The sequence below is a fragment of the Ursus maritimus genome, unplaced genomic scaffold (assembly GCF_017311325.1).
Source record: "Ursus maritimus isolate PB19 unplaced genomic scaffold, ASM1731132v1 scaffold_21, whole genome shotgun sequence".
Lineage (NCBI taxonomy): Eukaryota > Metazoa > Chordata > Mammalia > Carnivora > Ursidae > Ursus > Ursus maritimus.
Window position 1 is genome coordinate 52,793,769 of NW_024424564.1, and position 13,750 is coordinate 52,807,518.

Sequence of the window (13,750 nt, forward strand, 5' to 3'; positions counted from 1 at the left end):
AAAGCATGTTCCAAGCAGAGGAATAACCCGTGCCAAAGGCCCAAAGGCAGAAATACGTCTGATATGTTCCAGAGGCCAGTACAGCTAGATCACAGAGAATAAGAGCAAGAACAGGAAAAGAGATTTGAAAGGCCAATTGGGGTGGGAGAGGTGAACAAATCAGGTAGGTCTATGTAGGGCACTCAAGAACCTTGACTTAAACTTTATGCATGATGGTGAGCCACTGCAGGACTTAAAGAGCAAGTTTCATGATCTGACCTAGATATTAAAACCATTTCTTTGGTTCTGTGCTGAGACTGTTGTGGAGGAGGTAAGAGTGGAAACGAGGAAACCTCGCAGGCTACCACAGTGGTCTAAACAACAAAAAGATGGTGACTTGGAACAGCAGCAGTGGAGAGAAGTGATATGATTTTTGGTATACTTTGAAGTAGGAGCCAGAAGAATTTCCTAAGAGAGTCAAAAAATAACTTTTCTGGTCTAAGCAACCAGTAAGACTGAATTGTCCTCACATAAAATGAGCAGGATCATGTGCAGGAAGCATTCGGGTGCGAAGATCAGAAGGTCAGCTGGGATTTAGGTTGGAGGTATCTAGTTAACATCCAGAATGGGGCTGCTGACAAAGCAGCTGCATGTATGAGGTTGTGAGCAAGAAACACAAATTTAGGAGTCATCAGCAGATACTTCAAGCTATGAGAATATAGATCACCCAGGCAGAGAATGTAGAAAAGAGGAAAAACCAGGATGAGAACATAATAATACTAATATCTACTTCATCGAATTGTTTGAGGATTTAATAAATTGGGTTCATAGCAAGGCTGTAAACATGGTATATACACGGTCTGTACAAATAAACACTACATTACAATATTACTGCTGCTATCTCTGGAAACTGTCAGACCCGTTTCCAGAGACATATTTCATTTTGAAATCCCAATCCACAGCTTCTTCAACTCTACCCTAGAGCAAATACCTGCTCTATAGTATTGTGAGACATACAGGAGCTAATGAATGCAAAGTGCCTAGCAAAGTAATCAATAAATACTTTTACTCTAAATTGCAAAATTTCCATTAAATTCCAAATATCCACATATAAATCAAATGTATGTATATTTCCATGTATATAGGGAATATAATAACCATTTCCCTTTACAATTCTTATCAGAAATGGTCCTGTTTTCAGGATGGCTCACTGACCCCATAAAATATCACAAGCTGTTATCACTGCTGAATGCCACAGTAATAATTTTACAGGCCAATTCTCAGTCTTTGGAAAAGGAGGTCAGGAGAGATAGAGGGAAAGACCAACTAGTTCATACATCATCACACTCCCTTTCGTCTTGTTCCACCTACCGATCTCTGTGAGGTAGACGCATCTGTCCTCATCATACACATGAAGAAATCAAAGCTCAGAGAAGTGAAATAATTTAGTTATGTCTCAAGATTACACAGGTCAGGGATAGAACAAGACTGGCAGGAAGCCAGGTCTCCCTTACTCTGGGTAGGGAACATGGTCGTGCTGTCTTGCTGGTCACTTCCTGTGTAGAGTATCAAGCTCCTCTTGGGCTGTGTCCTTAATGTTCCCACAGGACTTTGCATTCACCTCTATTATGATACGTGTTTGTTTTTTCCCTTTATCAAGCCTCCTCCTCACCTTACTGGACTACAATACATGTAAGAACAAAAACTGTATGGTCTGCCCTTGCCCGTCACTACACAGATGTGTAGAAAATACTTGCTGGTCACATGAATGAAGGCACTGTCTACTTCTACCTTAGACCACCATGAAAGAGACCAGAATGGCACCAAGCAGCAAAACGGGAATCTAGAATTTTTTTAATTAATTGCTTATGTCTAGTGTAAAACCATTTACATATTGAAAAGCTGATACAGAAAGAGAATAAAATTTCATTGAAAATAATTCCCAGTCATAACTGCACAAACCAAGGTACCTGAACTTCTCCATGCCTCCTCTTTTCAAACGCCAGTCTTTCTTTGTCAGCCTTCTGTTCCCACTGCAGCTTTTTCAGCTGTTGGGTCATTATAGCCACTTTCTTTCTTACTTGTTCCTTAAGTTCTTTATAACGATCCAGCTGTAGAAGAAGCATTTAAATATTACTAACTCACATAAGAAGCACAAGAGGAAATTTGTAAGATGTCATTTACTAGCAGATAATTAATCTTATCAAAAGTTTTATATAAATTAGATGACAGTTTGCCATCTTCTCCAGGTAAGATCACATGAACACAAAATGAACCTCTTCTTGTTTAAAACTGCTTCTTAGACAGATAAATAAGGTATACAAAACCAATTTTATAACGTCTCTGTAAGAAATTCTTAGAAGAGAAAGGGGATCAAAATTCATTAATAGTCCAAAAGCAAGAAGAGTTCAGATAAAATTACATATTTATTTATATAGTTACTATTTTAGAATATATATTGTAAGATTATCACAAAATTAATGAAAGATAAATGATAAAAAAATTCAGTTGAGAGTATTTTGAAAACTCTGAATTACAAATTTTTAGGTACCTACTACCAATTTATAATTAAATCTTACATACCAAATTCACCACATTTAAACCACCTCAAATAATCAACTTCTCTCCTGCCAATTACGTGGTCATGTTTCTTCAAAGCCACATATATCTGATTTTAAAGTTTTTATAATATTCATAAGGAAAAAAATGATCACCTTTAAAACATAAGAACATAATTTAAATACCTATATATATATATTTTTTTACAAAATGATACCAGGGAGTCTTGTTGACGTATTTTCTATGGCTTTAATTAACTCACAAAAGTAATGCCATCTAATAAGTAAAAATAGCCTCGTCTAAAGATTAAATTTATACTCTGTATATAGGCTGAGAATTTTCAACCCCCATAATTTAGATGAGGATTGTCTGAGGATAATCTCTTAAAATATCAGAGGACATTCTTTAAATTGTTTCTAAGAAGCTGAAATAACAGAAATGAAAATTTTCTCATTTGTTGACTTGTTCACCTGACTGGCTTCTAGTTCAATGTCTCGCCCCTTGTATAAGATTTCTTCCTCAACCTGCTTTTCAAAACTTCTCCATGCACCATCTAAATCAACCAGCTCTGTCTCCAAGGCTTTTATGTCATCTTCCTGTTTAGAACACTGTTTCTCACTGTCCTTTATTGATTTCTTAGCCACTTCTAATTTCTTGAGGTGGTGAGAAGTGTTTTCTTTGGCTTTAATGTACTGAGGCCTTTTCTGATTTAAAAGCGCTTCAAGAGATCTAAAAAGAAAATAAAGTTTGCTTTAAAGTAAATTAAATCTATGCTATATAAAGGAAGTTCTTTTGATCAAATCATACATTTAAAAATAAATTCTAAAAATTAACTTTCAGAGACTGTAAGCAGATCAGAGGTTTCCAGAGGTAGGGCTGGTGGTGGGGGTGGGAGGGGGACTGAATAGATGGAGTACAGGGGAATTTTCTGAGTGGTAAGCTACTCTGTATGATACTATAATGGTGGACATATGACATCATGCATTTGTCAAAACCTATAAAACTTTATAGCATTGAGAGTGAACCTTAATGTAATGTATGCAAATTAATAAAGATCACTTAGGACGTCAAGGGATCCTAGATGGAATGTAACCAAAACATCTACTATATTACCAATGTATGAAACCACCTTACTGAAGGGGGTTGAGGGGGAAGGTGCTAACCTAAATAACTTTGAAAATGAGTCAAGTCTATAAAACTAAAACTTTGGCTTCGGGGGGGGGGGAATGGGATAGGCTGGTGATGGGTAGTAAGGAGGGCACGTATTGCATGGTGCACTGGGTGTTATACGCAACTAACGAATCACGGAACTTTACATCAAAAACCAGGGATGTACTGTATGGTGACTAACATAATATAATAAAAAATATTATTATAAAAAAATAAAACAAATGAAATTAAATTAAACAAATAAAACTAAAACAAAAGGAATTGTACATAAGCATTATACTCTAGTTGCTAAAGTTGCTCCCCATGAGGGTATGGGTTAACATCTCTGATACTGGGGCGCCTGGGTGGCTCAGTCGTTAAGCATCTGCCATCGGCTCAGGGCGTGATCCCGGCGTTCTGGGATCAAGCCCCGCATCAGGCTCCTCCACTAGGAGGCTGCTTCTTCCTCTCCCACTCCCTCTGCTTGTGTTCCCTCTCTAGCTGGCTGTCTCTTTCTCTGTCAAATAAATAAATAAAATCTTAAAAAAAAAAAAAAAACTCTGATACTCCTATGCATGATGACTAGAATTGAAAATGAATAGCAAATGGTAAGATTTCAGCCTTTTTGATGCTGAATAATATTCCATTGTGTATATCTACCACATCTTCTTTATCCATTCATCTGTTTTTGGACAGCTGGGCTTCTTCTCAATTTGGATATTATGGACATTGCTGCTATAAACACTGGGGTGTGGGTGCCCCTTCGGATCACTACATTTGTATCCTTTGGGTAAATACCTAGTAGTGCAATTGCTGGGTCATAGGGCAGCTCTATTTTTAACTGGACGGAACTGGAGGGTATTATGCTAAGAGAAATAAGTCGGTCAGAGAAAGACAATTATCATATGGTTTCACTCACACGTGGAATTAAGAAACAAAACAGATGATTATAGAGGAAGGGAGGGAAAAATAAAATAAGACGAAATCAGAGAGGGAGACAAACCATAAGAGACTCTTAATCATAGGAAACAAACTGAGGGTTGCTGGAGGGGAAGTGGGTGAGGGGATGGGGTAACTGGGTGATGGGCATTAAGGAGGGCATGTGATGTAATGAGCACTGGGTGTTACACATAGTTGGTGAATAACTGAACTTTACATCTGAAACTAATGATACACTATATGTTAATTAATTGAATTTAAATAAAATTTAAAAATAAAATAAAAGATAAAATGAACAGAAAACTGTGGAAGCCAGGTTTCTCGCTACTGGAATGGAGGTTATAGACAGGCAAGAGAAAGCCAACATAAAGAGTAACGTCAGTTTCATATTATCATGTGTTAGACAGATGGTATGTCATATAACAGATTGTATGTTGACATTCCTGATGTGATGTGATGAGAATGACATTTTACCACTCCTGTGGCCTTTCTCTTAGAAATCCATAAACTTTACCTAATTATGAGAAAACTATCAGAAAAATCCAAATTGAGAGACATCCTATAAAAAAACCTGACCAATATACCTCAAAATTATCAAAGTCACCAAAAACAAGGAAAGGCTGAGAAACTGTCATAGCCAAGAGGAGCCTAAAGAGACACGATGACTAAATATAATGTGGTATTCTTGATCAGAAACAGGACACTGAGGAAAAATCAGAAAATATGAGTAAAGGATGGACCTTAGGTAATAGTGGTGTCTCAACACTGGCTAATGAATTCTGACAAATGTATCATATTAATGTGAAAAGTAGGAGAAATTGAGTGTAGGGAATAGGGGAACTCTTGCTATCTTTGTAATTTTTCTGTGTATCTAAAAGTATTTCAAAGTAAAAAATTTTTTTAAAAAATCAACTTCCAGAGTGGCACTTATATTTTTATTTTTTCTATCAATACACATAAAATCCAGCTGTTAGTAACTATTTTTAAAAACTCACTTTAATTCTTTTTCTGTTTGTTGTAGCTGTCTGGTTAGCATTCCATGTTCCTTCTTCTTGGCTTTCACTATGTTTTCATGATGAGAAAGAGACTCCTTTGAGACACTCAAGTCCCTACTCACATGCTCTAATTCAGTGTTCAGGAAATGAATTTTCTGCTCATTATGATATAGTTGGAAAAGCTGTAATTGTATCTTGTTCATTTTCAGTTCTTCAAGGAGACTCTGGTAACGTTCTGCCTATAAAACAGTACAATTCAACAACAGTTAAAAGGGAGTATATTTAAGATGACCTTTCATAAACTCAGCAATAGTACCAACAAATGATCTCTAAGGAATTAAATTATTTATTATTTATCTATTATTTATTATTCACAAGTTATTAAATTTATGAAATAAATTACTTAGGTCATTAAGAAATAGTATTCTTGTCAAAAGTAGCATTATTTGGAGAAGGTTTCTGGATACAGTTACATAATAAACCAGTAAACCAGTAAACGATTTTATTTTCATATATTCGGTGGTCAGAACAATGAAGTGACACCTGCTGACCTAGGTCTCTGTCCCATTTCTGTCTTGATCTCAGAATATGGCAAGCCCATTAGTAGTTCTGACATCAGCTTCCTAATATGTAAACTGAAGGAAGTTATATGACTTATAAGGTCCCTAGTAACTTTATTTTTATTTTTTTAAAATACTTATTTGAGAGAGCACGTGTGTGCTCCCACGTGTATGCAAGCAGGGGAAGGGGCAGAGGGAGAGAAGCAGACTCCCTGCTGAATGCAAGCCTGAGGAGGGGCTCAATCCCTTGACCCTGAGATCATGATAAATTCATGGATTTCAGGTAAGATTCTTGCAATAAGATGTAATTTTTCTGTTAACAGGAATATTAAAATTCTGAAATATATGTTAAATGGAAGAATTTCCTTAGCATTTGTATTATTACTAAATGAATAAAGGACTGCGTTGCAGGGAAATCTCCTAATCAATGATGTATTCCAAGTAACAGGTAAACAGCCATTTGCCATGACATTGTAAAAAATAGGAAATTTGATGATTCTAACGTCCTCAAAAAGTTTAAAGTTCTGCAACTCTACATTGCTATAAATTGTTTCAGTATATTATGAATGATGAGGGAATGGAAGGCAAGCTGAGGACAAAGCAGAAGCTGACACCCTGCAACCCCCTCCCCCGGGATGTCTGCAGCATTCCTCAGGCACTCCTGGCTGCCCTAAAGAACAGAGGAACAGTTAACCTATAGATACCACAATCTTGCAAGACTTGAGTCTCCCTCAGTTTACAAATGTCTTAGCAGTTTACAAGAACAAAGCTATCAGTAATCTAGCTTCCAGAAGGGAATGTACGTAGACAAAATTAAATTTCCTTACTACCTACAGCCCACTGACAAGTCCTTGAAACAGGCATGGTGACATTCCTCTAGGAACTCAGCGGCCTCGATGTTAATACTTTGCTAAGGGCCAAAGGCAGTCCTAGCCTGACCCCCACCCCTCCACCAAGATCCTGTAAGTCTACTTTAATGTATAAAAATTCCTTTGGAAACTTCCTTTATCTCTAACCCCCCCCCCCAAGATACGTGTTGGCAATCATCCCCCAAGCATATGGCCCACCGATATACATCTGAAGGGTCTCATGACTAAGGTTTTATTAGATGTTAATAAATGACCTTTTCCCAACAATAGCTAGCCCCCTCAAGGTCCTGGAAACCTTGCTTCCAAAATTCCTTAGAGACTTACGCTATCCCTAACCCCCTCCCAACTTGAGGGTATATAATGGGCCATTCCTCATGATTCTGGAGCAGCTCTTTCTGCCCATGGGTTCTGTCCCCATGCTTTAATAAACCACCATTTTTGCACCAAAGATGTCTCAAGAATTCTTTCTTGGTCGTCGGCTCCGGACTCTACCCCACTGAACCTCACCTATATCCCACAACCTCATCAATGAATATCATAGTCTTTCACTGACACCACTTCTCTCCACCAACAAAACCAAGGACATATACACATATGTAAAAATATGAAGAAACAGAGAAACATCACAATGAGAAACACATCCACTTTTCATTTATTTCTTCAAATATTAATGACTGCCTACTATATGCCTGGCCCTTGTTTCTGGGAATGTAGTAGAGAAGAAGATGGAAACAGTCTCTCCTCGTATCAGCTTATAAGCTAGTTGTTCTAATGGTGGGGGAGGGGGAATCAGAGAGTAAACAAGCAAACATAATAAACAAGATAATTTCATACAGCAATATATGTTACCAAAAAAAAAAAACCACAATAGGGTAATGCAATAGTACCAGCGAGGGGGTGCCAACTTAGATTGGGGTGTGGATAGCAAATGCCTGCCCGAGAAAATATCTTTTTAACGACAACTTGAATGAGAAAGTATTGGCCATGCAAATATCAGGCACATAGCTATCTAGGCAGGAGAAATAGCAAAAGCTCTGAGCTAGAAGTGAGCACATTATGTTCAATAAACAGTAAAGGGCAGTTGGTGGGAGAGTAGAGGAAACTAAAGCTTGAGAGGTGGGTAAGGGGCCATGTAAGTAGGCTGGGGAGGTAGACTAGAGGGAAGCACTGCACTGATAAAGGTTTTATGCAAGAGAAAGACTCTGATTTGCATTTGACAAAGATCACTCTAAGTGCAAACAATTATCAACTATAAATAAGGCACTACACTAGGCATTGTGAAGGGCACCAAGAAATACCACAGAACAGTCTCTGTAAAGTGTGTCTATGGCCTCCTAGAGGTTTCCAGTACGCTTTTAGGGGAGCTCCTGAGGTCAAAACTCTTCATAACAATAGTAAGACCTCATTTGCTTTTTTCATTGTGTTGACACCTGCACCAATGGTGGGTAAAGCTGCTAGGCCTTAACATAAATAAGGTTTGATAGAGAAGGAGATAGGAGATTCTTCTATTCAGCCATATATTAAGGAGATTATAAGTATGTAAAACAATGCCATCCTTCTAATTAGTTTTAGAAAATGCAGTTATTTTTCATAAAAATATGTCATTTATGTTAACATATAATGTTCGGTATTATTGTTTTAATGTTGGTTGTTAAAATATATTTTTAAAATTTCTCAGTTTTAATTTCAAATATAATAAATATTGGTAGATAGGACCCACATTTACACAAACTCTTTGGGGATTTTATAAATTTTTAAGAGTGTAAGGGGACGAGATCCAAAAGTTGAAAGCCTCTGTCATGTAAGATATAAACCCTTTAAGCTTATTTTTAATCGGTAAAATCAGACATTTTTGCAGTTGAGGTTGTGCTGCCTCTGAAGGAAAAAACAAAAAAACCCAGTAGAAACTATACCAGAAAGTTTATTTTTAATAAATAGTGGGCTTTGTCTTACTTTATTTTAAAAATTTTGTTAGTAACCCCAAGCCAATACCTAGCAGTGCTAACAGACAGAAAGCCTTTGTATCCAGCACTTACTGGTTCCACCATCACAACCTTACCTCTTCTTTCTCTAATTTTGCATGTTTGCGTTCTGCGGCTACATTTTTTTTCTTATTAAAATTAAACTGTGCATCCTCTTCAGCTTTCTGTAACTTTCTTTTCTTTTCCTCATACTCTGCTATAAGCTCTCCTGAAGTGCTGATTTCCTCAAAAAACTGGGTTCTTTCTTTGGGTTTTTTCATTGAAATCGACTCTACAGTTCCCTTTTAAAAACAGTAAAGCACATCAACATATAAACTATATGGATGTATTTTCAAAATCATGAACGAGATAAACTAGCACAGCTCCTTACCTGAAACACTAGACAGTTCCGTGCTTTGACTATTATGCCTATCTTTTCCAACTCAGCTATGTACACAGAACGACTCACCAGATTATCATCAAAATGAAATTCTGAGCATCCCCCTAAATAAAAGAATAAAACTATTATTGGAAGTATAAATAGCAGACATGTAACAACCACCAAAGTTTAGTAAAATTGTTTTCCTTACTGAAATGGTCAGCTATGCAATAACATACATGTTATTAATAAATGCATTTAATCAGTCAACACATATTGAATGTCCACTACATGCCAAGGAGTATTCTACAGCAGTGAACAAAATGGACGAAAGTCTGGATCTCAAGGAGTTTATACCCCATGATGCAGACAGACAAAAATGAGATATGTAAGTACAATAAATATCATGTGAGAAAATGTTAAGTGCGAAGGAGTAAAAGAGAGCAGGGAAGGGGATATGGAGGTCTCTGTGTACGGGGAACAGGCATTACAATTTTAAAGAGGATGATGTTATGGTCTGTTTGTGTCCCCTCTAAATTCATATGTAGAAATCCTAACCCCCCAAAAGTGATGGTATTAGGAGGTGGGGCCTTTGGGAGGTGATTAAGTTGTGACTGTGGTGCCCTCGGGGATGGAATTAATGGGCTTACAAAAGAGACCCCCCAGAGCTCTCTAGTTCCTTCCACCAATGTGAGAATATAATGAGATGTCTGCAAATCCAGAAGACAGCCCCTCATCAGACCATACTGGCAACCTGATCTTAGACTTCCTGCCTCCAGAACAGTGAGAAATACATTTTTATTGTTTATAAGCTATTTGTTATAGCAGTGCAATAAAGACAAATGGGCTGGGAACAAGAACAAAACCGAGGCACTGCACTTCTGATTTGAATATATATTACAAAGCCACAGTAATCAAAACAGTATGGCACTGGCATAAGAATAGACACAGAGACCAATGGAACAAAACAGTCCAGAAATACTGCATGATCTCACATATATGCGGAATCTAAAATAGTTAAACTCATAGAAGCAGAGAATAGAATGCTGGATGCCAGTGACCAGGGGGAGAAAAAAAATGGGGAGATGTTGGTCAAGGGTTGCTAAGTTTCAGTTATGCAAGATGGTAAATTCTGGAGATCTAATGCATAGCAATGTGACTACAGTTAACAATACTGCATTATATACTTCAAATTTGCAATGAGGGTAGATCTTAAGTATTCTCACCACAAACACATACACTCATGCACATGCAAAAAAACAGTAACCATGTAAGGTGATACATATGTTAATTAGCTTGATTGTGCTGTTTACTTCATAATGTATATTAAAATATAGATATATACCGTAAATACAAGCAATTTTTAAAATTAGCATTTTTTCTTTCTTTTTTAAAAAATAAGTTCTAGGCCCAGGTGTGGCCCAAACCCATGACCCCAAGATCAACAGTCACATGCTCTTCTGACTGGGCCAGCCAGGAGCCCCTGGATACCTGCAATTTTTACCTGTCAATTATACCCCAATAAAGATGGGAAAACATAAATTTATGATGATTTATTAGATAAATAGAGTGGGCTAGGGAATCTTTACTGTAACAGTCTTTTGAATAAAAACCCAAAGGAAGTGAGAAAACTCACTGATAAAGATATCTATGTGGCAATGTGATAAAATACTTAAGTTACACACTAAGGTGTAAGTATTTCCAGAACTATCAGTGGGTCAATCTGAGAAAGTTAGTAAGACAGTATTTATACATTAGAACATTAAGACCATGTTCTAGTGCACCAGAATGAAATACCAAAAACAAAAAATACCAAGACATGCCAAGTCTCTGTAAACTCTTAGCATATAGAAAAGATCCATGTAAACAACTCTCAGTCTTCCTTATTCCGGGATGCACATACCTAGAGAACCTCTCTCATTTTAACCTAATAACTAGGTAGAAAAATGCTATTTGGCAGCAGGGAAATGTGAACAAAACCATCTGCTTAAAGACAACTGTTAGTGGAGAATCAAACAGGTTCTAGTACTTGCTTCTGAGCTTTGCCATCTTAGAGGAAAAAAACCCCAAATCTCTAGTTTATTATGCCAGTGGAATAACAAATCACACCCTTTAGAAAAAGAAAAAACGGATGATCTGACTTAAATTTGAAAAATCAAATGACTCAGAAGCAATCATCTACCAAAAAACTACCTCGGATAGTCCTTGTAAATGTTTTCTCTTCTCCACTTTCCTCCACGTACACAATTTTCACACTTGCAGAAGAAGAGACAGGTTTTCCAATATGTGCTCCATGAATGAGTTCTTGAATATTTTTCACTCTTAAGTTAGCCGTTTTCTCTCCCATTACAAAACTAAGTGCGTCCATTACATTAGATTTTCCTGGGAAAGAAGAGAGGAAAAATTTATTCCTTCTTAAAAATAAAAAACCTTGCCCAGAGTCAAATAAACCAGGCCACCAATGGAAGTGAAATATAGCCAATACACATCTCAACAGTACTGTCTCTATACTTAAGAAGCATGTGACTACACAATTTTATGTAGATCACTGGTTTCTTCTATGCAGCTATGGTAGAGTATTAAGTGGCCTAAATTTAAGGACCTAAATAAGTGGATCTAAACTCCAACTCTCCTCCATTATTAAATATTATACTCTGGCAAATTATCTCTGAATTTCAGTTATTACCATTTTATGAATATTAATTATCACATACTTTTATTTATTTTTATTTTTTATTTTTTTATTTTTTAAAGATTTATTTATTTATTTGACAGAGAGAGACAGCCAGCGAGAGAGGGAACACAAGCAGGGGGAGTGGGAGAGGAAGAAGCAGGTTCCTAGTGGTGGAGCCTGATGTGGGGCTCGATCCCGGAATGCCAGGATAACGCCCTGAGCCGAAGGCAGACGCTTAATGACTGCGTCACCCAGGCGCCCCTAACTATCACATACTTTTAAAAATGGCTAACTATATCTAAGATATTCCCACGGACAAGAATAAGGTTGCTAGAGTATTTATGATTGGTAGGAGTTGGTGGTACAAAAAGTCATACAGCAGGCCTGAGCCTGCTTGTTTTTTGTTTTTTTTTTAAGATTTTTATTTATATATTTGAGAGGGAGAGCACACGGGGCGGGGGAGGAAGGCAGAGAGAGTGCCTGTATCCTTTTGAATTAGTGTTTTTGTATTCTTTGGGTAAATACCCAGTAGTGTGATTACTGGATCACAGGCTAGTTCTATTTTTAACTTTTTGAGGAACCTCCATTCTGTTTTCCACATTGGCTGTGCCCGTTTGCATTCCCATCGACAGCGCACAAAGGTTCCTTTTTCTCCACATCCTCACCAACACTGTTATCTCTTGTGTTTTTGCTCTTAGCCATTGTGGCAGGTGTGAGGTGCTAGCTCATTTTACTTTTGGTTTGCATTTCCCTGATGATGAACGACGTGGAGCATCTTTCCGTGCGTCTGTTAGCTATCCGTGTGTCTTCTTTGGAGAAATATCTGTTCATGTTGTCTGCCCATTTTTAAATTGATTATTTGCTTTTTGGGTGTTGAGTTGTATAACTTCTTTATATATTTTGGATACTAAAACTTTATCTAAATCCATTCATCTTTTGAGCCAGCAATTCCATTTCTAGAAATCTATCTCCCTGATATATGTGCACAACTATACAATGGAAAATACACAATTATGCAATCCATTATAGGTTTTTTTCTAACAGAAAAAGATCAGAAACAACTCAAGTGTCTAGAAATTAAAGGAATACTTGAAATAACTGTATAACAGCCATGCAACGGAGATTACACAGCAGGAAGAGAACAGTAGAGGATATAGTAAATGAAAAAAAAAGTTTATAACAGCATATATAGTAAAAAACTAAATATAACCTTTGGCATAAAGAGAACTGGGGGGTTAGAAATAGCAATACATCTATATTTTCTTGCATTTCAAAAAGGGATACTGAAGGATAATCAAGAAATGGTCATTTATACAAGGTGGAGAGCAGGACACAGAAACTGAGTTGGACACCTGTTTGGCTCTCCTGGTCCATTTTCCACCCTGCTTTTTGCCTTGTATCAATAGGCTCTCATGCCTTTTGGCTTCTACTTGGATTTGGCCAATGGGGAGCTCTGGCAGGAGGATAGGAAAAGAATGGGGTCAGGGTATTTATTCCCCTACTTCCCTCTCTGTGAAGTAACTTCCAATTAGCTGTGTCCTTTGACAGGTCCCTGCCCTTAAATTTCCTTTTGGGTTCCTTCCTCTCTGGGCCTTGGGTGGTGACAGATCTATTGTGCTAACCCTGTAATTCCTCTAGTCCTTGGAATTCCTTTATAGCTTCCCACACCTTTGTAATTAGTCCCTT

At 37.2% G+C, this 13,750-nt stretch overlaps 1 protein-coding gene across 2 annotated transcripts in view; it reads right to left on the bottom strand.

Annotated features, from left to right (window-relative positions):
• SMC1B (structural maintenance of chromosomes 1B) overlaps positions 1–13,750 on the bottom strand; it is a 79,544-nt gene that overhangs the window by 55,913 nt on the left and 9,881 nt on the right. For both annotated transcript variants that reach the window (XM_008702890.2, XM_008702889.2), the window contains exons 2-7: positions 11,584–11,772; positions 9,403–9,515; positions 9,110–9,313; positions 5,622–5,860; positions 3,009–3,267; positions 1,950–2,090 (exon numbers count right to left, since the gene is read on the bottom strand). In XM_008702890.2, coding sequence (XP_008701112.1) covers positions 1,950–2,090; positions 3,009–3,267; positions 5,622–5,860; positions 9,110–9,313; positions 9,403–9,515; positions 11,584–11,772 — 1,145 coding nt within the window. The remainder of the gene's footprint in view (positions 1–1,949; positions 2,091–3,008; positions 3,268–5,621; positions 5,861–9,109; positions 9,314–9,402; positions 9,516–11,583; positions 11,773–13,750) is intronic.